General features: G+C 38.9%; 1 protein-coding gene across 2 annotated transcripts; it reads right to left on the bottom strand.

The window, feature by feature from the left end:
* Positions 1-103: 103 nt before the first annotated feature.
* MLYCD (malonyl-CoA decarboxylase) lies at positions 104-22,732 on the bottom strand. Of its 2 annotated transcripts, XM_065663064.1 has the most exons (5): positions 22,136-22,729; positions 11,958-12,070; positions 11,196-11,352; positions 10,544-10,693; positions 104-1,429 (listed from the first exon to the last, which is right to left on the bottom strand). In XM_065663064.1, exons 1-5 carry the CDS (start codon positions 22,685-22,687, stop codon positions 896-898), a joined length of 1,506 nt encoding a protein of 501 aa, XP_065519136.1. In that variant the 5' UTR covers positions 22,688-22,729; the 3' UTR covers positions 104-895. The 2 variants fall into 2 exon arrangements, with proteins under 2 accessions (XP_065519136.1, XP_065519137.1); XM_065663065.1 differs by lacking the exon at positions 11,196-11,352 and having other exon boundaries at positions 104-1,380; positions 11,962-12,070; positions 22,136-22,732.
* Between the last annotated feature and the right edge of the window lie 5,191 nt (positions 22,733-27,923).

The raw sequence follows: 27,923 nt of genomic DNA, 5'->3' as shown, positions 1-27,923 counted from the left end.
AGCATGAAATTCTGTTCAGATGGTCCTTCTGCTGTGGCAGTATCATTTCTGAAGGAGGGCTCTTAAGTGAAGGAAGGTACACACCAAAATACACAAGACAGGATTTAGTGACAAATATTGTTTTATTGGTTTGCAGGTCACAGCTACCTCTTTATAAAAAAAGCTCTTTATCAGCTTAAAACATTTCCAGAGCCAAAGTATAGTACACCTATTTGGACATTTCCCAACTGATCCTGAAGTATCAGTCTCTCTTATTTCTATTTGAACATTTCCTTCTTGCTCATTATACTTTAGCAGACGAAAATGCAAATATAGTACTACATACCTGCTGCACTGAGAGACCAAGATTTTCCAGCAAAGCGAGGATTCAATGAGATTTTTAGTGGGTTTGAAAAATACCAAAAGGTTTTACATGAGTTTTTGAGGGTGAAAAAGACAGATATTACTGAAATAAAATTGTAGATTAGTGTTTTGCTAATATATTTGAGAAAAAAATTACCTTCATTTTGTACTTCTTTCCAGATACTTTGGTACTGAACGATCTATACTATTATTATGCCAAAAACATGCAGCTCCTTCCAAAGATACAGTTTATACAGGTTTATTATCAAGACTAATGGTACAGCTCAAGCATTTTCTATCCAAGTTACCACTGAGCTGTAACTGACTGAGAGAATTACTCGCCCTTTAATACATACCTCATACATACATATTTGCACATAGTAGATATCTAGAACTTGCAGTGGCTCAATCACAGTCAATCAGGTTTTGAATATATTGCAAAGTAAGCAAGATGACTTGGAACCTAGGTAACTTTTCATTGCACTGTGCTGAGTAAATTATTACAGGTCTTTATAGGTGAGGAACACTTGTTCTTGGATTTCATAATATTTAATTAAAGCTTGCTGTTTTGCTGGAACTGAGACACCAAGGAAAGAACCTGCTCTGAGGCCTTAATTTGTTTACTGCCCAGGTATGCTGCACTATTGCTGGCTGTATCCTCTAAGAAGTACCTGTAGTTTACCATCATGCCACACGAAGCAGCAATGCCCCGAGGGCTTGTGTCCGCCATCCAGTTTATCCGCCACATCACAGAACCATTCTGAAGATGAAAATTTGCTACTGGATTAAGGGCATAGCCACGATGCTTCTCTCCATACAAGTACCAAGCACAGAGTCTCATAAATGGTGAATGGAGCACTTGAACTAATTTCTCCGATCTCACCCACTCGTTGTTATTTAAGATCTTCTTCAGTGTTTCAGTAGTAGTGTCTCCTGTGATCTCAGAGATTTCTTGCCATTCTGATTCTGTAAACAGTTCATTTCTTTCCAGTTCTTTTGCTTGTGAGGAGAGGAGACCAACAAGCCATTTTGTGAATCCTGGTATAGGTGAAAGAGTAGAGAAAGCTTTTATCTGAGGAAGTTCTTTCTGCAGACAACAGGAGAGAGGGAAAAAAAAAATAAACCACCAGTTTTGTCATGATTGACAATGAGAAGTTTTGAGTGAAAGAACAGCTGATACCCTTTTACTTGATGTCAAGTGACAACTGGGGATTCTGAGAATTAAATGATACACGCAGACAAACACAATAGATCACCTGCCCGTAACAGGTTAGTGTCTAGAAAGCACTTGGAGAACAAAGGAGATTTTAACCCTGACTGAGCTATATTCCACACACATCATCTATTTAAAAGTAGTTCTGCAGTGCTTACCAACGCTATGTTCTGATGCAGGATTTCACAGGCAGAAATCAACAAATGCAATCACATGCTATAAAGAAGTTATTTGGAGGCATCAAAAATTTTAATAATAAACATACAAGTTTTCAAAACCTTTCAAATATATGTAAGAACCTTATGAAATATCATTTTTATATGTAACTATCTTTTTTTAAATGAAAAGCAGTTTCTTATTTCAGTCTATTGTAAAATCAGAAAAGAAATGATTTCTAGATTTTCATGGAAGGAAGTATGTCCCAAGGATTTGAAAGAGGGGCTTTTTATACACAGGCCAGCTACTTTTTATGCTATACCCAAAATACACTGATAAAATAGCAAGGTTAGAAATGCATACTTGCAGTAAAAAACCCAAAAATTCACAGTTTAATACTTTTAACAAAATAAAACTTCACTACTCCTACTAATTTATGAGTAAAAACTGTTAACTATGTGAACACATAAAGCAAAACACATAATGTGTTAGTTTTGGAACACACCGATGGGAAGAATAGGGAAGGTTGCTAAACTCACTGTCACTTGGAATTAACAAAAAGTACATCAGTCAACCTTGCTGAAGGAACACAGGGGCAAGAAACAGAGGGAAGATGGAGCTGAACTGAAACAATCAGTGTGGTTTAATTACTGTTCATATAGGTAGAAGTGCTCAGAATCAAGACATTTATCAACATTACGGAAGTATCTTAATGTCAGCAGAAAATTGTCTTTAAATGACTACAAAATGCATTTTTTCTACTTTGAGTGTTACAGAAATAACCATTAAAAAGTCATCATCGCTGAAATGCTACCTCACACTACCAAATGTTAATGGAACACACGCTGCTGGGTTGTTGGAATTGCACCTGCGAGGCTGCATCCTTAGGTACTGCTGTGCCCCACACCATGCTGCCATCTGCGTGCTGTGCCATGAGGATGCAGAAGCCAAGAGCACAGGCTGGAGCCATGCACCATTTCTAAATACCTTTAATAACTGAAATAACATTCATCCAGTTATTTACACCACCTTTTTCCTTACCACACAGAGCTTCCCAAATAGCTTAATGCTGTCCTACTGGCTTCCAGCATTACAAAACACCAGCCAGCTCAAATCTACCACCTCTGCAGTTTTGTGACTTATAATTGTATAAAGTGGCTAACCTCACTTGCTCCCCTTATCACAAAGATATGCAAGCCAAAGAGCTCTTCTTCTTCAAGACCACACAGGAACAAGAAAGACAGAACAAGATACAAAGAAACACAGTCTCTGTCATTTCCGTAGGGAACTGGATAAAGGAAAAAATAAATCATTTTATAAAACCAAAGGAAAAAATAAATAATTTTATAAAACCAGTAATTTCTGTTTGTTGTTGAACAAAACAACCATTTCTGTAACCAGAGCACCCAGGACATCCTGACTGCGTCATATTTTCAATTGCTATTGCTACCATGGCTAGAGTACAATACTATCAAAGCTCATCTCCTGTGACTTTTTCACTAAAGGACATGACGGTATCTTATTTTTTAGAGTAATTCTGAAGCATAAGTCTGTAGCAAGATTATATATGCACTTCATAAAAGTATCATTTGTAAATCTACAGAAAGCAATGTCTGTGGAAGGCAGGCTCTGCTGGTATCTTAGCACCTCTCTGTTCAATTTTAGAGAATACAGCATCTATAAAACAAAAGTATATTAGGTTGTGCCCTTACTGCAGACCATGGCTACAAAAGCCATGGATATAGAAAATATATTTTAATTAAAAGAATGTTTCTTGGATTAGACAGTTCAGACTTTTTTAGAGACGTTTCCCCCCTGATTTTGAAAAGAGAGCAATGGCTACAGTAATTAAAAATATAGATTTGAGGGCAGGAAAAGGGCACAAATGAGAGCAAAAATGAGAACAGAACAAACCAACTCTACAGACTTGAAAAATCTTTGCTCTCCCAACCCCTCACTCAATACTTCCCTATGGATATAAAGCTCATTTATCCACAAACTAATTCAAAATAACTTTATATAATTTGAAAACAGAATCAAATGCACCCACTAAATCTTCCTTTCATCACCTTTCATCCCCTTCCTGTAGTGTTTCTCAATCAAGAAGTCTATCTAATCATCACATCTGGAATATACTTTTCTTTAAAGCAGCAGGATCTTAATTAGTATGGCAGAGGAGAGTCATGCTCAGATGCCCCCTTGTCAGCTACACTTTCCTTGATTCAACGCTAGCTCCTATTACAGAACAACACTTTGAGCCCAAAACAATAGATCTGGAGAAAGCAGAGGGAGAAAGATGTCACAAAACGGAATTTTTAAAGGAGACTGGAAAAATACTTCAAGATACTTGTTCCTGGAGAAAAAGCTGAATGTTCCTAGAGAAAAAGCTGATAGTTTTCAGTTTTGTTAAGATGGTAACGAGCAGCATTGCTTGCTACCTTTGTTTCTCCATCAGCGCACTAAAAGCTGACTAGTGGGGACCCTGCTGCACACGGCCGTAGCTTCGCTGCTAAAACAGTCTGCTGTTAAATAATTGACCTTTGGCATGTCTGCTCTCACTGCAGTTAGATAAGTTTCTGACCAGAAGGGAGGGCCACAATGTTCTTCTGAAGATTCAGTGACGAAGCACCCTCCTGCTTGTCTACACAATAAGGATAGATGACAAACTCAGCAACTGTCTAGGATGTGACAGACCTACATATGAACCTTGAAGTCCACAAACACAGACCCGTAATCTATAATGAGAAGTACCCTTTTCACATCATCTTTCTTAGGAAGCAACAAGCTCTCCCCAAAAGAGACTGGATTTCAAACTGGGTTTCATTCTTTGTGCCTTCATTCCTGTTGCGCTTTAAAAGTTCCTCTTTAATCCATAACACAGAGAACACAGGAGACAGGAATACATTGGTAAAAGCTTTTAAATTAATCATCTATCAATCAGAAATACTAGATGTGCTCCAGAGGGAGTATAGACATTACTATTGTGCAGCTGGGGTGAAAAAGAAGAAAAAAAAAAATAAGAGAAAAAGGTTGTTAGAGACTATTTTGCTCTGGGTAGGGGTTGAAGGAATTCAGGATGTGTTTCTTTTTGACCCGAAGATGGGATCATATTTCCTTCAAGTTTTCCTTTTTTCCCAACTATGTTACTTGTCCTAGAAAAGATAGTGCCTTTAAGAACATATTGCTTAGGTCTCTTTCAAGAATTCTCCACAGATGTTTGTCATTAAAACCTGAGAGGAAAGGAGGAGGTAATGCTGAAATCTGAGAAGCAAAAACTCTTCTTTCAGGTAAAGGAAAAACTGACTGGGCCAAAAGAAAAGGCTGGTTACCACAAAGTCAAGTCCGTAAGTCTCCTGCAACATCACTGCTAAGAAAGCGCAGGGTCTGAAAATACTATTTTGTTACTGAGCATTTCACACAGGAGCTAAGCTTCTACAGAGTTAACAATATCAACCTCATCTCCCCACTGCAAAACCCAGAGGGTACCTATGCACCATCGCCAAGGATAAAAGCAAGAATGAAGGATTTTTTTTTCCCATATTTGTGAATTAATAACAACCACTGCTAAACTCCTACTTAAGGAACCAACACTTTGCTTCTTTGTGATGTTGACTGCTCTTTGTATATCATTCACTTTCAGGAGTGACCTGTTCACCAAGACCAACACAAAATATTTAACAGGAAGTTAGTTGCTCCTACGCTATCAATATGTACAATGTAAAATTGTGAATAATTTTTACTTCTCAGGACAGGTAAGACATGGGAAAGTGATCCTGTTTGAAGCTACAGTACAGATTACCACTTATCTGACAAATGCTCTAGCGTAGGAGCTTATCTGAGCAACCATTTCTTGTAGAAAAATGAATAGATTCAGGGGAGTGTGCACATTTATGTTGCTGGTAAATCGATGTGCTAGTTTCTAAGACTATTGGTGGAGATCCATTAATGTTTATTTTCCTGTCAGGAACCCACACACCATTAAGAAACAGCTGCTCATTTTGTTTTGGGCTGGATTTCTGGGTTTGGTTGTCTTTTATTTATTTGGGTTTTTTCATTACACGAGAGTGCAGATTTCTCCTATTATCCATATCTTATCTGAAGCTGTCTTGCGCTCTGAAAGCTGTAGTCCAAGGTCACATTTTTCATCAATGAAAGCCAAATGTGTTTTGGAAATTATGATCTCCACAGGTCACCTAGATTAAATTAAGGTAGCAATTATCAACAGTCCAACCAGAAAGCTAAAATCTGCCACCAATTGTTAAGCATTTCTATTGAGTCACACAGTAGCTATCAGTTTTCTCCCCCAAATGCCACAGGCTATAAAATTCTAAGCAGTTTTCTCAAAGGCTTCACCACAGTTATCTGTGTCTGTCATCTGCAGACTGAATTGCTATGATGTACCTTCTGCAGAGCTAGAGACCATTTAGAGTGGCTATAAACACATCCTGAATTAAATGTCTGTCTAGTGAGAAATCTGTCTACGCATTCACCAGCACCTATCAGCTTGCTAAAAAAGCATCTGCCTGCTTGTTTCCCAGTGTCCAATTTGGGGTTTGTTTGTTTTCTTGCTAGTTGTCTGAAATAGTTTCAAAATCCAATTCCTTTCTGAGAACAAAACAAGCTTAAATTAAGGACTACAAGAGATTATTTCAGTTGTCTGCTCCCTGCTTGATATACATTAATAAAACCACAAGACTATACAATGGACTCATGAATTCAACCTACTGCTTACCCAAACTAATGTAAACAGGATACGCTCAGAAAATAATGGAAGCTTGTTTATAAAAACCTTCTGTATTATTTCCATAGCAAACTTCTGTTAAGCAACTACGAAAGAAAGAATAATCTCCTAGTTACAGCAGCTCACTTTCTCCAGAATGCCCTCTGTATGCGACACAAGGTCCTATTCTGATATCCATTATACCCCTCCCCTTCACCGAATTAGTATTACTGTACTAGCCAAAAATGTCTAGCAGGAGATTAAGGATTCAAACTGCTAACAGTGCACATACAAAGAGATGAAACTGAGGACCCATTTCTGTGACTCAAGTTCATAGGTCCTCCATCTGCTCAGATTAGTGAAAAAGACTCAAAAGCAGGGGCCATTAAGTTCTATGCGGTGCCTCAAACTAACAGCGCTCAACACTGAGGGTTGTAATCTTTGCCAGAGTCTCTACCACTGCAGTTTTCCTAACAGTCCTAATAAAAACCCATTTGCAAGAAATATTTTCATGAGGGTATCTGTACTTGACGTTCTTTGAAGGTGAGAAGTGCCACCCTACACAAATTCATGTTCAGCAGTGACCAGCTCAGGCAAATTAGCAAGAAGATTGTGCCCCATCCCTGTTCAAGGCCAGGCTGGATGGGGTTTGGAGCAACCTGGTCTAGTGGAAGGTGTCCCTGCCTGTGGCAGGGGGTTGGAAGTGAATGAGCTTTAAGGTCCCTTCCAATCCAAACCAGTCTGGGATCCTATGATTTCTAAAAAATAAAGCTCTATCTTAATTGTCCATGAATGAGATTTTAAGGAATCTGGTAAAACTGAATTTATAGACATAATTTCGTAGTGTAGGTACTTACTAAATCAATGTTTCCATACAGTTTTTAAAAACCTTGCCAAATAAAGGCTTCAATGGTGGGGAAAAAAAGACTGGCTACTAGCATATGTACAACAGTGCATGTCTTCTTCTGATCTAATAATACATTCATGACAGGTCCAATTTGGAGTTTTTCTTATGAAGAATGACAGCTGAGATTCAGTTTTGAGGTTACAAGTTGAAGTGTCCCAGCAGGTTAAGTTAAGGCAAAGTCAGATAGAGGATTTTTAGTAGAGGATAGAAAAAATTTAAACAGTTTGCAGTGCCTTGGGAAAACACAAATGAAATAACATTCTGCAGATCAAGCAGATATCCACAAAAGTTAACTCAAACAGATGACAAGTTATAAAAGAGTATTAATCATCAGTGATTCGGATAAAATGAAAAGCAAAATTCTTGATGCCTTCAAAACAGTCTCCTCTTCCCAAAGCATTTTATTATCAGTTAAATTAAGAGTCTCAACTTATGTAACCTGGATTACTCAGTGATTTGGCAGCACTTTTAAAAAAAGATTTGTTTATTGCAAAGCCATGCAAAGGTTAGGTAAAATATCCTCTTCCTGTCTGAGACTTCAACTATTTTTACAGAGTCTGCCAGAAGCTTGCTTAATGAGATGTGATTTCTGACCCAAGAATTTTTTGCTGAGGCTATATTGTTTCACCTGCTGCCACCAAGTCAACTCAGCACTACCTGCTATACCATTTGTGCCTTTTAAAGTAAGTGACTATAATGCTGCTCTGAAGAATTATGTCCAACCTGTGCACAGACAACCTTGGAAAGTCCTTTACTTACAGCAGACCAGAGAGAAACAAAAATACATGTGTGCAATTAATGCACTGAAGTAGGACTTCCAGAATTTTGGGAGAAAGGCAACATAGACTGCCAGTAGTATTACTCATCATATGCCCTGCCTCTGGCCTGAACAGTCTAACTTTGTGGAAATTTCAGAGTAAGTATTTTGAAGCTGAAATACACAGCGCTTTTTTCCACTGAAAGGTGAAGTCTGCTTAGATGGGAGTGACAATGTTTACAACAAAAGTTACACTTCTTTAATGCCTTGTTGTTTATCAGACCATTCTGATAACAAGAGTGCGATGGTTTAGGGTCACTTCACAGATGTAAAACACGTATTGGGGATATGGCTCTTGCAGAATTCAAGACAATAAATTCAAGAACAGTATTTTGGAATGATGAGGAAGAAAATATCAAGGAGTGGGAAGAAAGTGGGAAGAAGAGAAAGGAAAAAAGTATTAACATCAAAGAGTGGAAGGAAAACTTAAGAGAACCACATCCATCATAAACACTACTGGAAATCCTTCATGCATTTTTCCAACCCCGGAGTGGTATACCAACAAGGTTTATCATCAAGAAAAGGAAAGGTGTAGAGGTTGTTGTAGCTTTGAATTAATATTAAAAGGCAGTTCAAGTTTTAATACAAATTCATAGTCAACTAAGTACACGTCCGATTTGCCATATAAAATCTTACTAATAATGGCACATTTTTCATAACATCTTAAAGCAGTGTATCACATTTCAGTGGGGAGGAAGACCTCAGTCTTTGGCACTGCATGGAAAGCACTTAGCTTTCAGTATCAAATACATTATTTAAGCTTGAGGCAATAATTTTATGATTAGAATGCATGTAAAGGCATCTCAACCAAAATGTTTCCTATGATCATGTAGTTGATGAACACAGAAAAAGGGCTGGACTTTAAAACACCGACACATAGAAACTTTGTCCTAAGTGTAAATAAGAAACACATACTTTTGTTGGCCACATCAAATTTTAGAACTCTATTTTCCTTTCAAACTTAGAACTTTTCTAGTGTCTTAAGTAATTAGTGATGGACAAATATGTTGTCAACAGTTATTTCATGAAAGCAACTCAATTATCCAGGAATTACTTTTAAGATATGAAAGCAGAGAACAGCATGAATTTGTTCCATTTTCTCTTCAGTCAAGATCAGACAGATGACATGGCCTAATTATACCTGGATGACTGCACTTTAGACAGTTAATCTTAAAGCCATTTTGAAAGCAAAAAGCAACAAAATTTAGCTAAAATATCTATACAAAACAAAGCAAAATAAAATAATAGTATGAAAATACTATATTTCAGGGCAGCCAACTATGATTCAGTAGCTGCCTAAGCAATCATTTTGTAGCTGCAGCAATTTGATGCATCCAATTTTAAGTTATTTTTGTAAGTAGAACTGAAGTTCTAAATCACAGACGATTTTCCAAACACCATTACTATTCCAAATGTTGGAAGAATGAACTTAAACACAAGTAGTGATTACTATTTTTAAGTGGTAGCTTTGTCAATAATTTAAGCAGTAAAGACCATTAAACAAAGTACTCAACACAGAAATGTGACGGTGTCTTTCACACCACTCCACATGTAAATTAATTTTCATTCTTTTCTTCAGTTCCTTTCAAGAAGCTTCTACAAGAAATCCTTAATCTATTAACAAGAATCCCAAAGCATGCAATGATACTACATAAGTTCACAGTAGTGACATGCATAAAGTAACTGATTCCTGTGACGTAAGACATCTTCTCTGCTATACGGCATGAAATGCCCAAGCAAAGAAACCTCTGTCCTTTTTTTGGGGTGTGTTTTTTGGTTTTTTGTTATGTTGGTTGTTTTGCTTTTAAATAGACATATTCAAGGTAAGCATGAAAACTGTATATATAGCCAGAAGCAACTCAATATAACAAAAAATAAAACTAACTAGTTAATGTACAGGAAGTACTTTTATTACTGGAGCAGATGTAAGATTTTGAAAAAGTAACAGTCAGGTACATTGAAAAGAGATATTGATCAGGGCCCAGAAGGAAACCTGGTTGCAGGCTCCACTCACTCAACTGAGAGACAGTAGTGAACCTTACAACACACTACATTGCAAAATACAGCTGTATGAAAGCTACCTTCAACAGAAATGTACTAAATTTGACTTCTCATCAACCTGTGCATATGACTGGGCAAACACAAGCAATTCACACAGTACATACCGCCTATGCAACAGTATCTACGTGTGGTAGACATTCACCAATAGATGTTCTTCCAACCATTCTTTACACATCTTCAAAGGCTGACCTGGTAAAAAGCTGCAAGTGTTAGGGAGCACCTAGCAGTTCCTTGCCTTGAGCAATGATACAAAATGGAAGCTAAAACATCAATGTGAGGGGAGCAGGCTGGCCAAACAGCACGTTAAGTACACCCTGCCACACGTACCTGCAGCTCTTTTACAACACGCTTGATGAGGTAAGTCCCAAGTTCCACACCTTGCAGTCCCTGCTGAGTTAAACTGATTGAGTAGAAAACTGCTGTTGTAATTTTGTCTGCATCTTCTGTTTCTAAAGGCGGCACCTCTTTCACTATGGCCTGGGAAAATGAGAACGAAAGAAAAAGTTAGTACTAGTTACTACCATCATTATGGAGAAGAGGGCCTTTCTTTTTAACTTGCAAACCTGTTAACACTTTTCCCCACTGTTTATTCATTACTCTCTGTAAGAAACAACAAAAACCTAATAAAAAAGTATAAAGAAGAGCTGCTTATCCATTAGCAAGTGCAGGAAATAATTGTAATGTGGTTTAGAACTTTGAGAAATAATCACTAGTGCTTTGAAGTTTTTATCTCATTTGCTCTCTTTTCTTACATATATCTTATTATTCTTGCCCTTGAGCAAACCCCCAAAAATGTCAACTTACATCATACAGGAGATAGACAGAATAATCCTATAATTTTTAAATGTCAACTCTTTCATCTCTTAAAAAAACTCAATCAAACTCAAATATTCCTAAATTATAAGGAATTATGGACTTTAAAAGAAGTACATTGCAATTAGAGCACTTTCCTGTCTACTGAATGCATCAGTGACTGTACCTGGATGCTGCTGGAGATATCACTGGTTAGTGCAACATGCAAGACTATCAGTGGTTCTCCTGGGATTGCACAGTGAGAAAAAAAGTAGCATCTTCTATATGACCCAACTCGACGCTTCATATCAACCCAGTTTCTAACAGGATGCACAGCTTCAGAACTCAATGAGAAAATAAAAACAAAGTAAAATTATGTATTTTTTTTCATTTAGAAATAGGGATCAGCTGCCAGACCTACAAGCTCAGTACTTTTCTCACTGATGTCAGTGACAAAACTCTCCAATCAAAAGAAGGAGAATCAGGGCATAAGTGAAAAAAGTTAATTTCGTCAGCAAACTGTGACAAAGCAGATGGTAAAAGCACACTGCACACCCACTCTCTCTAGTTTTCTTTGGCATATGCTTACCACATATCTGAGATTTTACTTCCACTCTCTATTCACTACAGAATATTTGACTGAGATGACTAAATCCTTGCATGAATCTGAACACAACTGCAAGGGGAAGCGGAAAAAGTAGCTAAGAAAGTTGGAAGAAAAAGCAGCAGAGCACAAGGGCAGTATGTGAGCTGCAGGATCAAATTATGGGACAAATGATCCCCTTCCCTGTTTCCTCAACTTGGTTTTAAATAGTGTGCTCTGTAGTATGTAAAATGCAACTATTTCTCATTTATACTTTGCCTTTCAGTATCTTGAAAATAGTGAATCTGGGCAGTCACAAGCATTTAATAACCTCTACATTGAGCATTTGCAACTTTTAGCACTTACTCACTAATTTTCTGTAGTACTTCACAAGGTGATTGCCAAGTAACCCTCTCCAAGTTCAGGAATCCTGTTGAGAACCACTCTGAAAGCATGTTCTTTAGAACTCCATTCATTTCCTGCGAACAGAAGAAAGATGGACTTATCTGCTAAAGAAGCTTTGTAGAACACAGGGATGTAAGTAAAGATAACTTTTTATTTCAAACTACAACACTAGGAAGTTCAAGGAAACTAACACGTCTGTTTGAGAATATTAACATCTGTTTGAGAATATTAACCACCCAATAGTTCAGCTGTCATCACAGTGGACTGAAATGACAATGAAAACGTTAAAGACACTACCTATAGTAAACTGCAGACAGCAAAATGGAAGATAATGCCCAACAATGTGGGTGAAAAGCAGACAATAAGTATTTCAGCAGTCTTGACAAGAAGGCTGCATAGGTGCTCAGATTTAGATACTGTGAAAAAGAAAGATGGGAAATTTGATAAACAAAGTCTTGAATTTCACTATAATTTTCTACATCTGAATCTCTTCTGAGTATCCAGGTGTTCATGCCTTAGGAAGATTATTAGTACTGGCTTATTAATTTAATGTTAATATCGGTATTTTAGTTAACATTTTTTCCATTGCTCTTTAGGAGAAAGATATTCACTTTAGAAGAATAGCTATTTACTCAGTCTGCACATGATTAACACATGGCACTTTCTCCTTTTGACAACTCTCCAAGACACGTAACACATCTGGAGTGACTCCAGATGTCACTCACTTGGAGGTCACTGGAACACATACTGACACATTCATTCACCAGTAAACTACAAAAATGCTTCAGTCTGGACCTCAGCATGGATTCTAGAACTCAATCACAGGAGTTGTACATGCCACTCAGGACATAAATTAGAAAGCGAGCACCTTTCAACAGGATGAAGATAAACCCCTAGGCTTTAAAGATTTTTTTCTCTGGAAGGATGAAAATTTTTGAGGAGGAAAAGCAAAACCAGCAGCAGGCTACAGAACTCAAAAATCACAATAATATGGAAAAGTATGGTACAGAATTAAAGCCAAAGGTAATATGAAACACTTTCAGGAACATTAATAGCCATAATGAATTTTATAGTCCCTACTCATTCCCCGCTGCCTACATTATTAAGGATTTCTCTGTCTAAAATTCTTTGAGTTTAGAAAGTATTATTGAACTCAGCATAGCATGAATATCCCCTAAATAGATTCTAGAGCTTATTTTTATGTCTTACATTTGCTTTGTATACAGGCCACAGTCTGGTACCAGCACCAGTTTGCCAGCAGCCTGATCAGAAACATAGGCTTGCTTACCTGAAACTAACTTACCATTTATTCAAGAACAAAACCTCCCCACTTTCTATTCAGACCTTTATTAAGCCAGGGCTGCACATAGACAAAAATTATGCTACAATGTACTTTAGCTTGCTACATTTAAGCAAAAAAACAGAAAAAATACATAAATCTATCCAGAAAACACTTGCTACCTAAAACATTTTTCCAAAGCTCAGATGTAGTCTCAGGACTTCCATAAAACAGAAAAAAAAAACCAAACTTATTTTTAAACAAAAATAATTTTTTTAACTTTTTAACCTAACAAAGATGAAAGCTCTAGAAGCATGTGTCAAGAGACAAATATCAAAGCAGGTTCTCATTGGCCAGTTTTATTCTTTAATTCAACATACTATAAAAACTAAGTTTCGAACCCTGACTATGCTTGCAGCCAACTGTGATCAGAAAGTTCAACCTACACCAATCCACCCAAACCCAGAATTACATTAACTCCCCCCATAAAAACTCCTGAAGTTGCTGGTAATGACCACAGCCATGGAGTGTGCAACGTAAATTCCTTACAAATCCTGGCACTTTTCTGTGCCTGGAGAGTCAAGTTTTCCTTCAGTTTCCCTTTTTTCTATCCCTGCACTAAGTTTTGTTAGTGAAATATACCTTTCCAGGCTTTTGTCTGCACCTATCTTTGAGCAGAAACAGCTGCTACATAAATGACCTAGAAGAAAACAGCCATTCATCTGCACAGAACAGTTGTCATAAATGAAAATCTTTTATCTTTCTATATGCTTTTTCAGCAATATCCTCCAATATAGAAGAAGAGCTTATTTACTGAAACATAAATTGACATATGCTTCAAATAGTGAAAATGTCAACTGCTTTATTCCAAATACAGGGAGTATCCACTAGGTAACCTCTCCCAAGATTTGTAAATTATTTTGATGGTCTTTCTTCGTAAAGCCCTCAGTTATATAAAAAAATCTGTGTCCAAAGTCTTTGGTGAAACTGTACTATAAGGCTGAACAAAGCCTGTATGTGCAAGGAGAAACAAAAATGTTAAATGAATACAAAACTGAAATACTACAGAAAAAGCAATCACCTTAAGTACATTTATAGGGTAAATGGAAAACAACAGAAGCCACATCATGCCTGGCACTGCATAAAGAGAAACCTCTGTAAAAAATACACATATGTGACTATCTGCAACAAGTGCCATTTCTCTCAGGGGAAATGAGGGATCACACTAATCAAAATCCACCCCAGGAATGGACAGGCTTCACAATGTTTCACTAATGCCTTGATTAAAATGTTCCTGCTCTCTCATCTCAAGGTTAATTCCATCCTACACAACAGTAGGTGGTACAGGGAGTAACATAATAGATAACATTAAGAAGGAGAGCTACGTCAGAACTTGCAACTAGGATAGTTAAAAGAGACATATGCATTATACCTGCCCTGCCTAATAAGTAGATCTACTGCACATTTATAGCAAGTCGGATGATTCAAGTGGTTTACTGGAAACATACATTTGCTGTCTTACTACCTCAAAAAAGCACACAACTACTGTAATATGACATTATTGGGAAAAATGGAGAATTACTGTTGGCTCAGGGCACCCTGACATTTGATGCACTCTGATAATACATCACTCAACTGCATTTAGAATAGCTGTAACCTATGCTGGCAAAACTGCTTTTGCTGATGCTTCCAGGTCTAATGGATTAAAGAGAAAGCAGAAGGTAGAACAAGCTGTACCATGAAGAGCCCTTAATTATCTGCGTAACAGCATCTACAAAAGAGGGCTCTTTCTGGCACAGCTAAACCACACAGGGCTTCCAGCTCCTGGGCAGCACCCCTCAGTGAGTACTGGCTTGCAACCCCAACAGAGCTTTCATCAGCAACAGTTTATGTGGAAAAGCTGACTTTCAGCTCAAGTGCTCTCTCATATGCAGATTGGTTTTAATAGTCTACTGTCCCAAACAAACATATTCTGATTTTTTTGTTCATTCTGGCTTTAAGATGTTTCCCTTGTGAATCCCTGTTTTTGCATGGCTCTGAACTTTTTAGAAAATAACCATAAAACCTTTTAGTCAAATACCCCTCAGTGTAGTGAAAGTCTCCAGGTATTCCAGGACTGCTTGTCTGTTTTTCTTTCATAAGGACACACTGTAAACCACAAAAAATAAGCTAGAGTTGTCACATCTAGGGTCAAACTTACAGGCCCCTATTGCTCTCTTGTCATTCTTCTGCTTTCTGGAGCGCCATTTCAAGCTGCAGTCTAGCAGCTAGGAGGAAAAACTGCTGATGGCTGCACTCCTGCTAGTCATTACTTTGAACACACAGCTCTGCATCTATTGGCAGTAAACACGGCTCAGATGGCAACGAGTGACTTGGCGGAAAGCCAGTTATACTACACAGAGACTGGAAGAAGTGGAAAACATAGGAATCATTCATTTTGCTTCTTTGAAGCACCTACTGGTTTAATAAGCATGCTCCATAACGCAGAATGTAATGATGCCCAACTGCACCAAAGGCTTCTTTTCAAGATGCAGAACACATTACAGAGCCACTTCAGGTCCAAGATACAGCTGTATAAAAGCAACACAATTGTAACCAAAGAAGAAAGTGGAGCAGATGTGCGTTCAGTAATGATCATGAAAGAAAGTAAAGTCTTTGATGGGGAATTACATCTCAATTCTGTCAGCTGTAAATAATAATGCTTTATAAAATAACAGGGCAGCAGGCAGGCCAAAGAATCAGAATAGCTGCAGTTGGAACTACAATGATCTTCTAACCTGACTGCAACTGTGTATGTTGACAACACTTCATAATGCAGAAAGACATAAACCATTTTATACTATCAAAAATGCATTTAAGTAATCTGAGCAAAACTTGAGTGTGTTTAGCATCCTGAAATATACTAAGTTTCTGAAAGGTTTGACTCCAACAATGATGGTCTTGGCTTACGTTCTCTTATTCCGTGAACTTAGTTCTGAGCAAATTCTTATTTTCATTTCAGAGGCCTAATCACAAAATTACATACCCAACACTTCATTTAAAAAGAAAGCACACATTTATTATTAAGCATCCCCATTTCAAATTTGAGCAACAATACATATTCAAAGTAGTATTTAAAATTACCAGCTATACTTCAGTTTCTATTAGCTGAGCATAATAAACCATGATTCTTTTTCTTCTCATTCTGCGTTCTTGCTACAAGACAGCTAGTTAGAAGCTTTTTAACTTTCACGTCAGGTCCCTATTTATTGAGCAACAAATAAAACTGTTATGAAAAAAAATGAATTATTTTTATTAACAAAAACCGCCTCTCTGATGAAAGAACTACCAATTTCTGTTTAAAACTACTAAAAAATAAAACACCCCTACAATGAAAAATCATACACAGATATTTAACACAAACATAATATGAACCAGCAGTAACTAACACTCCATGCATATCAAACAGATAGCCCACTGTTAGTTCCTAGTTAGATATCCAACAGGGCTACAAGAGAATTATCCTACCAGCCTCACAAGAGCTCTTTTTCATAGAATCATAGAACAGTTAGGGTTGGAAAGGACCTCAAGATCATCCAGTTCCAACCCCCCTGCCATGGACAGGGACACCTCACACTAAACCATCCCACACAAGGCTCTGTCCAGCCTGGCCTTGAGCACCACCAGGGATGGAGCACTCACAACCTCCCTGGGCAACCCATTCCAGTGACTCACCACCCTAACAGGAAAGAATTTCCTCCTTATATCCAATCTAAACTTCCCCTGTTTAAGTTTTAACCCATTACCCCTTGTCCTGTAACTAGAGTCCCTGACGAAGAGTCCCTCCCCAGCATCCCTATACCCCCCTTCAGATACTGGAGCTTTTCTGTAGCTTTGGAATGTTTGAAGTTTTTAACTTCAAAATATACACAGAGAATATCCCTGGTGAGATACTGAAAAAATGCACTCATCAGCAAAGCAGGATTCAATAGTGTGACACAAATAAAAGTGACTTTTTCTGCTTTTTTACTGCTAACAGTAATTACCGCAGAGGTAATGTCAGTGCTGAAAACTTCCCTGGCTGTGTTTTATATTGTTTGATGTCTTATTCCTAAAAAAAAAATAAAAATTTAAATATATAATTTATCCCCCCTCATTTCAGCTCATTTAGACAACGAGTAAAGCGTGCACTAGCATTTTCAAGTGACTTAATCACCTGTATATGTTATTTCACTGTAACCTGTTGAACAAACACAAAATAGAAATGCTCCATCAACCAATACTTAACAGTCCAAGCTGCTTCACTGTTGATATGTTTAGACGAAACAGAAAAATGTTTCGTATTTACAACACAGCAGTGGGTAATCCTCATTTGAACAGGCCTTTCAAAATGCAAAGTAAAAGCTAAGGACTGTATAAGAAATATTTTAGTTAGTTTGGGCAAAACCAAAATCCCAGTAGGCCATATAATGCACTCCATAATCTTCCTCCAGCATCGAGAAGATCCATTTAACTTTATTTCCATATTCCATTGTTCAGTGTGCATGCAAACACACAGACGTTATAAAATTCTGGTTATGCTTGTCTTTATGCACGTTAGAATTTAAATCAAATTTACACTAATGAAACAGCTATGCAGGATTTTTGACAGGTAAACACCAAATTTTTTCCATAGAAAAATTTCTAACTTCATTTTGTTTCTCTAGTTAAAGGCTTCTTAGATTTTTAAAGCAAACCGTGTCAATATTCAGATTCTCCACATAGACACTGTTTCACCTGAGAGAACAAATGCTCTAATTCATTGATGAATACTCATTGATGAGACCACAGTTCTTTCAAGGACATACAAATACCTGAAATAAATACATCCTTCTGTGGACGGATGTAGGCAAGACAAATATTTCCCCTCCCCAAAAAGCCATGTACAGCCTACACACAAAATATTCTCCCTTAAAGTGTGTCCTACCATTGCTAATTTCTCCATTGAAATTTGAAAACATCTTCCTCCGTTATATCCAGGTCAGTGTGCAAATCTGTGAGAAAGCTTGAAGAAAAGAAAATAATTCAAGGAAAAGTTCAACTTTGGGTCCCTGTTGTGTTTAGGAGCAGCTGCTATGAAGGGAAAAGTACCCAAAACAATAGCAGTGTTTCTTTTTTTCTATTAGACCAATACAGTACCAAGATTACAGATACGCACCAACTACTGCTTAATTATGGAAGGCTTATTTATAAATCAATATGACAAAAGTACTATCTTTTTCATTATCTTTTGCCAGCAACTTGAACCTTCCTCTGAGTTCTTCTACAATACATGGAAAGATGAAGTATACTTTAAAAGCAACAGTTGAACTATTTGCTACCTGAAATAATAATGTGATTTTTTGAACACAGTCCATATTTCAAATGCTGAAACTGAGTAAGCTAGCAAAATATAAAAAAATCTCAAGTGGAAAATGCTGGCACAGAAGAAGAAGTGAAGGAGAGAGGGTTCTGATCGGTAAGAGGAAGAACTACACTCAGGAAACAGATTTTCAGCAAATTTTCCTCTGCAGATTGAAACGGCTCATCAAAAAAACAGTTCATTTATAAAGGCAGTGGAAAACCCGTGTGTGCTTTGGTGGAAGGAGGGAACAGAACACATGGAAAGAATATCAGAGAGAAAGGAAAAAAATTCAAACAGCATCATGAAAGAAGAACTAGGCCTAGTTTTACTGTAATTTAACTTTCAAATGTGCCAGTACTGTGCATTTGTTTGAAGTCATCTTAACATTAGCCATGAGGCTTACGATAGTAATAACTGATTTATGTATTTAACAGAAAAGAAAACCCATCTCTGCGACAGATTACGAGGAAAAAATTCTCTTCACCATATGTCCTGTGGGTATTTTTGGTGGATTCTTTTGGGGAGAAAAGGCTGAATAGCTTCGAAAGTACACTTTGCCACTAATTTTTTGTCATCTGATTATCAAGAATCTTGTGTCAACAGTATTCATCATCTTTCACACATTCACAGAAAGATATTTATTGTGTCGTAACAACTTGTCTCTGAGAACACCTATAATTTTTCTCTTGCTCTTGTGATGATTCTGCCTTGTAGTAACTAACTAAAATATAAACTAAGCCCTATCCTTAGCATGTTCCTTCTCTTTGCAAAATCCATCATATTAAGTATTTCTAGTGCAATCTTCAGGGTTTATGTTCAAGATCTACGGAATTCCTCTAGTAAGGTAGCCACTAATCAGCTTTTTCAACCCAGTCTGCCTTACTCTGGGTCCTGACAGTCACAGCACTAGGACTTCAGACTTCATGGACATTGTTAAAACAATTCAGTGACTTCAGTGCTCAGAATCTTTCACAAGTCTAATAGTGAGACATTTTGGAGTGTGCTGCAGCTAGGCAGAGGTCACACAGTACATAAAATCAAAGTCTGTATTTCTACATTTTCTTCAGCTTAAGAGGTGATTTATGACAGACAACTGAAGAGGTGTATACTTGAAGGCAATACTGCACCAGTTTGCAGTACATCATCTATTTTGTTAACGATTCGGGGACAGTGAAACCAACAGAGAAACAATTATGAGGTAATTTGCATCTTCCTTTTTTTAAAATAGTACCTTAAGAAATTCAGGGAGACAAGAATTCTTCATATGTAATAGTAAATCCTCACGCAGTAGCATCCATCCCAAGTTCCAGAGCTTTTCTATACCTTTTTTCTTCTCTTTCATAGAGTTAGGGAAACCAGCAAAGAACCATTCTGAAACTGTTCACTACACGATCCCAAAACACATTTTGTATCACGAGAATAGTTCCCTACTCAAATTCCTTCTTCCTTAATACACACACACACACTCCACCATCAAATCTATAGCCTGAATATTCTCCCATATAGTCTTCTCTGCTCCTGATATTTAGCCTCAGGTAAATAGGTAACATCTCACACCTACAGCTTAAGGTATCAAATGCATATGCCCTCACAGCACTTCTCTGCAAATTATTTGAACCAACTAGTAATCAGCTCCACGGCAGAGACTGCAGTATGGGTGCTCCCTTGGATGCTTATGATTATTCTGATGCTTACTTGCAATGGAAGCAAATAGATTCTTAAAGCTGAACAAGATGCTTCTTTCAGAAGCAAGACATTAGACCTTTCCCAGTCACGCTAGAAAAGAACACTGGAATAGCACATAGCTCTTGGCTGCTGTGGAAAATAGATGAGAACGACCTAAATGAAACTCTAAACTGAAAAGAAACAGTATCCAGATCAAATTCTTAGAGCCAACATGGTCACAAACAAAAACCAACACAAACTAGTTCTAGCTTAATCTTTCCTGGCGTATGCACTACCTATCACCAACTCTCATTCTTAGAATATATCATGTTGGAAAAATAAAAATGATCAAGTGCTAAAATGACTGTAAGAACAGATACGTATAGCTAAGCCTAATCGTACAATGAACCCAGATATTTAAAAAAGTATTTTGAGAAAACGATGTAACAGAATGCTTACTACAGCACTTTCAATGAAGCTTTAGTTCTGCAGACAGTATTTTTCTACTTTTGAACAGCTTTAGTGTGTTTCTGAACATACGGTATTATTTGATGCATGTACACTCAGCTGTTTTACACATTTCTATCTTGCTAATTTTGCAACTTCAGTCTGCTTGTACTTAAGATGATCCAGCTGGATGTGGAATCTTACCAGTGCTGTTGCTCCTTCAGTTATATGATGATCATGGATGTTAAGAAACATCCCTTCTTGTCAAACTTAATTTGGATCTGAATTTCAACAAACAAGTTGGTCAATGCATCTGACCAACTTCCTGTCTTTCTTCCCGTCTTCTGGGAAGTCTTGCCACCTCCTGCCACTATCATCTCCAGTATCATTCCTTCCTCCATACTCATGTCACCTCACTCTAGCTTGTAATCACTGGGGATCATGAAATCATAGAATTCCAGGTTGGAAGGAACCTCAAGGATCATCTGGTCCCACCTTTCTTGGTAAAGCATGACATAGATTAATTGTCCCAGCATCTTGTCCAACCAAATCTCTGGTGGGAAAACTGTCCCTTCACTGGAGAGATTATTCTAATGGCTGTTTTCATTGGGAAAAAATTTCCTTTTGTGTCCAACCAAAATCCCACCACGAGTAACTTGTAAGTCACACACTACAACCACCCTTTAAATACTGGAACATGGTGATAAAGACTCTCCTGAGCCTTCTTTTCTCCAGGCTGAGCAAGTCCAGCTCTCTCAGCCTCTGAACACGTGGCAGACCCCCCAGTCCTCTGTGGCTCTTCTCTGGATCCTCTCCAGCCTGTCCACATCTTATTTTTTTGTACAGTGGGCACCGAAACTGAACTGATGCTCCACCTCAGTTATTTTCTACATACTACTAAGCTAAGTCGTGACAACTTTTTTCTCCCGTTGGTATTATTCATCATTAGCATTACATGGCCACTGTGTGACTTGTAGCCCTCTATCAGACTTTGGAGTCACGCCACTACACATCACTGCTGCAGTAAGCACCCGACACTGCTTTACAGCCCCATCAGCTGCATTATGTCATGCTGCATCATTGTGGCACTTCCTCCACTGTCCTAAGGCAGCCCAGCCTCCCACCACCACCTGACTTTGGAAATCCCATTGCTTCACACCATGGGCTGCTCCCTTCATGAGCTATCAACAAACCCATCTCCCACTTGTGCCATGGACTACGGAAAAGGCTTCCCTCCCATCACACCACGGAGACCCCAACAGTGAACCAGGGTCATGGGACACCTTCCAGCCGAACATGGATGTTCCAGGAGTAGCTCCATGAGTAAGAAGCCCCAAACCACGTCCCCTCCATTTCAGATCCACCCGAGCTCAGCCCAGCCCTCACCTTGACATGCGGCCCATCCACCGCCTTGCTCGCCAGCCCCTCCACCAGGTCGCCCCTCAGCTCCACCAGGAAACGCAGCCCACCCTCGAGGCGGCCCAGGTGCTGGAAGAGACCGCGGTACTGGGGGTTGAGGTAGTAGCGGAGCCGGTCCTCGGCCTGCAGCAGGGCGCCCAGCTCCCTCTGCTGCTCACGGGCCTGCAGCACCTTGGCGCTGAACTCCGCCACCCGCCCATGATCCACGCCGAAGTCACGGGCCAAGCGCGTGAGGAGCTCGGCGCGGGGCGGCCCGGCCTGCAGGCCGCGGTAGTACCGCACGAACTCCGCGCTGCGCAGCTCCGCGGGGGGCGGCGCCTTCTCCTTGGTCTCGTAGGGTGGCAGCGGCGGCACGGAACGGCTCAGCAGCTCCTCCATACCCGCGACGGAGGCACTGCTGGTGCCTGGCGAGCACCGGTACAGACCCGCCGCCACCGAGACGCGGCGCGGCCCCCGCAGCGCCGCCCAAGGGCTCCGCAGGAAGGGCCGCGGACACAGCACCCAGCGCGGGTAGCTCATCCCGCACCTCAACGGCGACAGAGCACCCTTCAGCAGGATAAGGCCGCAGCGCCGCCTGCGGGCACGCTGATTGGCTGACATCACTGACTGACAGCGCTCGTCGCCAATCGAAAGCGAGAAGAGTGTGGCGGGGCTGGAGTGTTGTTGCCGCCATGTTGAGTGTGGCGCACTGTGAGCTGGTTCCCTCAGGTCTTTGTGGCGGCCGCGTTCCGTCATCGCTCAGAGCCCCTCTCTCCCCGAGTGCCCTTTGCAGTACAACCCACTGGTCCCTGTATCTTTCTCACTTGTAGTTCCCATTTTTTTCTCAACCCACTGCTGTTTACATCACAGCCTGCACCAGAGGGAGTGGTCTGAGGTGAGTGGGTGCTAGGACAGGCACCACGATAAGCCCATGGCCGTGACATGGTTCAGGTGGCACCAAAGGGTAACGGTGGCATCTGAAAAGGTTTGGTCCCATGGCCATAGGATGACAGCAGGTTTGGGGTCCTCTTTGTTCACATGGCTTGGCACTGAGGGTATTGGGGCTGCTTTACAGTTCCAGGAAGCCCAGGCCGGGCCTGCTGGCATCTGTCTGCTCTGAACTCAGTGCAGGTAACAGAACGCATTTGATTGTGTAATCTGAGGGCACAGACCTTGAAGCAGTGTGCGCTTTGGGCTCCAGCACTGAGCCCAAAGTCCTCTAAACCGGTACTGTTCAGGAGCAAAGGTAAACGTACGCATGCTGCTCTCAGTTCAGTCATAGAAAGACATATTTACATCTTTTAGCATCCCATTACTCTGTCATTACTATTGTTACGTGCCAGTGAAGCCAGGAAAAACACATAGGTTGGGTTGGTTCTGGTGAGATCACAGTTGAGCACCAGCTATCCTGACATTCAGAAGTGCAGGGAATTCTGGACTTTCAACATCTGAAGCAAGAATCAAGGAGGAAATCAAGCGGTCTTTACCGGGGGGGGGGGGGGGGGGGGATATGTTAAAACAAAATGAAACAAAACCCCAGAGCACTACCTACTCACAAATTTCCAGAACAATATATTAGAGCTTCCTAAGCAAGGAAAAAATATAATAAAAGCTATGTGAGCAGTGTAGCCATGGGGAACAGAGGGTCATAAGATAAGCAAAGAGACCCTTAAGAGCAGGAAGGCATGACTCAGAACCATTATAATATATGAAAGATATGTTTTTGGTTTTTTTTTTAAAGTATGTGGGAAAAAAGTTCATAAAGTGAATTCCACAGGCAATTAATTCAGTTTCAGTAATTGCCTTAACGACTATACATTTTTAGCAAAACTGAAAGCCCTCAGAAGTTGGCTGGTTAGTCCTGCTTCCCCTGTACAAGAAATAGGCTGTCAAAAGAAAGCTTCTGACTCTCAGATTCTCAAGCTTATGTTTTCAGAGACAAAAGAATCAGTAGGTAAGAACTTTCACCAAATAACATGATGTTACTTATATATGCACTGTTTATAGACATCAATGCTGCAATTTTAAATAGGTATCCATTAGCCCAGTACAACTTTTTCCATTTGAAAACCAAACTAAAACATTTTTTTTTATTTTTTCTTAGCAATGGTTCATAACAAGAAGTGGACAGATGTGTTTTTCAGTAAAGCGTAATGAGAAATTGGACTTCTCCAACTATATGTTTAATAGTAACCCTTAATGTGCTGTATTTGTTGTGTCATAAATATGATTCTATAATAAACTTCTTTAAAACACATGATGCAGATTTGCTTAACATAAGCCTAAAAATTGTGTTAAAATTCTCCATCAGTCTAGTTAGTCTTTGAGGTAGTTTTGGTTAGTGCACAGCAGCTTCCAAAACCATTAGGACAAAACAGCTACTCTCTACTCATGGGCCGGAACACCTAGATACCCTTATGCATATACATATCCACATCCACAAGAAACCAAGTCAATGTCTCTATAATGTGTTAAGACGAAGACTTAAGATTTCTGCAGCTCTGTGCAAAGTAATTAAAGCATTAAGGCATTTACAAAAATATTAGTAGAAAGTCTTGTGCACCAGTTCAGTTTCTGTATGATTCAGAGATTCCTGGAAATTACAAGGCCAAGACTGAGAAGTTAGTACAGGGAAGTGGTGATGGAAGTGGAAGTCTTATGACCTCTCAAGAAATGGTTAACATTGCTCAGGATCAAATCCCTTTTAAAATCCTAAATAGAATCACTGCTTTTCATTTTGACAACCCTCTCAGCTTGGCCTTGGTTAGGATTCTTACAGTAAGTGTTCTCTTGCATAACCCACAGGCCATAAAAACTAGCTACCTATATTGTTCATCAACAAGAAACCATTGTGGTGTGTAAGCTGTAAGGCTTTGTAAAGTAAGACATTTCTTTTGAAATCTTCTATTGCTTCTCTTTCCACCCTAGGGAAAACTTATCTGCTTCAGCTGCTGCTTGAAAGATGAAAACACATCTCTTTCTATCAAGACCTGAGGGCAGTAACAGACTGAAAGCATCAACCAGCCTCACCTGGAACCTTCTCACACCCCCTCCCGTGGGCCCAGGAGACCCATTTCAGCTGATCCTGGAGGGTTTATGCCCTAGCTTGTCTATGCTGTAGGAGTATGGGTCTCCAGTTTAGTCAGGGTCACGCCTGTGCCTGGCTGTAGGCATGTGGTCCCAGACTCAGCTACTGGCCTGACTTTAGATCTGCCTTGTCCCTAGGGACATGCCTAGCAATTACTGGTGTGTGCCTGGTTCTGAGTTCTGTCACTGGACTTCATCCTAATTCATATTCCTAGCTTGACCTTACACTGTGGACATACTTGTTCTGAATTGTTCGCTGGACCTGGCTGCTGCATAGGCCTGTCCTGCTCACCTTGCTGAGGTATGGGAGCTCTGTTGTTCTTAGATCCCTGTATCAGCTCTTGCTGCTCCCTGATACTTCTTACACACATGAGACTGCTGATCCAAAGGTAGATAAGCAAGTCCTTTAGGTCCAAGAACTTGGTCTCCTTGAAATGACAAAGACGTTGCTAAAATTCAGAAATTAATTTATTCTTACAAAGTTGGGTTTTTTTTGGCTTTGTTGAAAAGTGAATGTTATTATTAGAAACTTGGAGATTGGAAGAGCCTAATTGCTCTTTAGTAATTGGAACTTTTGTCTGCAAGCAAAAAGAGAAACATATAAAAGATAGAAGTTAAATCTGATCTTTCTTTTTTGCTCTTTAATCTCTTCAAATGTTAAGTAAAAATAAAATACATGTCCTGAATTCTCTGCTTAATAATTCTGCTGTAATGAACTGACTTATGCTGGATGTTAATATATTCCTGTATCTTGGGTTTGGGATTTTTGTCGTTTGAGGGTTTGGTTTTGTTTTCTTTAGTATTTGCACTTATTGTAGAGTGCCATTTAAGTGTAGAGTCTTAAATAAGGAACAGACTGGGCTACTATTAAAAAGAATAGCAGAGCTTCAAAGGAAACTGAATGGAGCTCTGCATTTCCAGTAAAGTCTGTGGTTTTTCCCTCATGGTGTTTGTCCTAGGGGGATTTATAAGGAAATGTTACTCTCCATCTATCGTAAAGATATCAGGACTAAGATTTTACTTTCGTGTGTAATAATGGGGTATATAGACAATTTTTTTTATATATACACATTTTCTGAGCATAGTACAAACTAAAGATTTCTAGTTTTTTAATATCTGCTAGAAGATATTAAAAAGGCCTCTTCGTTTAATTGAACAACACCTTGTTTCAAGTTGATATTGGGAAAAAGGCTGAGAGATAATAAAAGGCCTCTCCCCCTGTTTCTTCTTTCAAGGCTGGTGAATTAGCAGTGTCATAGCGCAGTGGTAACCTGTGTTGCAAGCTTTAAATCCATTTTGCAATAGCTTGGAAAGGAGTTTGTAAAATTACTTGAGATGAGAGAGCATCCTGTTTTGAAGATTTCATAAATTTCATAAGGTATTGGGAAAAGCAAACCTGCTGTAGTTACTTAGTAAAAGGCAGAATCTTTTCAGCTTTCACACTAGCTCTTCAATTATTTAGACCCTCCAGATAAACAATTCTGCAGGGCATTCTGAAGCTTGTTTTGTTACATCTCACAAAGCTGTCAGTTTAGATAGCAGTGTTTGATTGTCAGAGCTGTGGCCAGTGTTAAGCTTTAATCTTAATTTTACATAAATATGATGTTGTTTTATGGAATTACCTGGCTTTAAGCGCATGAGGCTTGTACACAAGCTGCAGAATTCTGTGCTCTCCACAATTTTGTTAAGGGTTCTTTTGTGACACTAGCTGGGTTCAGTGTTTTGTTCCTCATTCTTCAAATTGTCAAGTGCTTGTTTACTTTTCCTTCAGTGAGTTGCTTGCTAGATAATGAAGTAGTGAATAGACAGGATAGGTGTCCGTCTTTGCGATCAGACCATGGTAATATTAGTTTTGAGTAATTAATCTTTCTATACTAAGTAGTTACCTGAATTAATGGGTATGAAGCTAAGGATTTTTACTAGAATCAGAACTTTTGTGATAAAACTCTGGTTTATATGTCTTTTTCTGTCAATGTTAAGAATATTTATAATTGACATTGGACTGAGTCTGTTTCTCCGATTCAAATGTTCTTTTTTTTTTCTTAAAAAGGAAAATAGATGCTTTTGGTGACTTTATAAAAGGTCTTTAAAATTTCAGTGTATAGTTAAAATGAATGTGATACTTTTTTGTTCTCACTCATGGGTCCTAAGTACAGTGTTGGAAGTTGCTTATTTTATGAATGTTGCCTTGATTTGCTTTATTGTTTGATGCTTGATTTTGCTCTTACAGGATTTGTTAGTAAATAGAAGTGGAATATAATATGTGGGTTTATATGTAAAAATAATTGAGTATTTCACCCTTATTACCACAGAATCCTTATAATTAGCATGGAGATTGGCAGCATGCAAGCTTCAAGCTGCTCTTTTTTTAACCCAGTATTTGTTGGACTCATGAGAAGCTGCAACAAAACTCTAACTTCTGTTTTAGTATGAAAAATAAAAGCTGAATATTAATGTTAGCCAAAGTTGTTCCCCTCCACCATTTTAGAAATAACCCTTTCCCCTGTATATGTCTTTTCTTCAGTTTGAGAAGTCCCAGTTCCTGATTCAGTTGCTAGATAATACTTCTGCTAGTATTTACCCAGTTCATTCAGTTCCTTGATACTAATACTTGTGATGACTTAGATGGCACATTAGAGGAAAATGAGGCCAAAGATTTATGCAGATACTCTCAATTATGGCAGGCTCT

Source organism: Lathamus discolor, chromosome Z (genome assembly GCF_037157495.1).
Source record: "Lathamus discolor isolate bLatDis1 chromosome Z, bLatDis1.hap1, whole genome shotgun sequence".
In the NCBI taxonomy this organism is placed as follows: Eukaryota; Metazoa; Chordata; class Aves; order Psittaciformes; family Psittacidae; genus Lathamus; species Lathamus discolor.
Note: the sequence above shows the minus strand (reverse complement) of the source record. Positions and strands in the feature narration are given on the sequence as shown.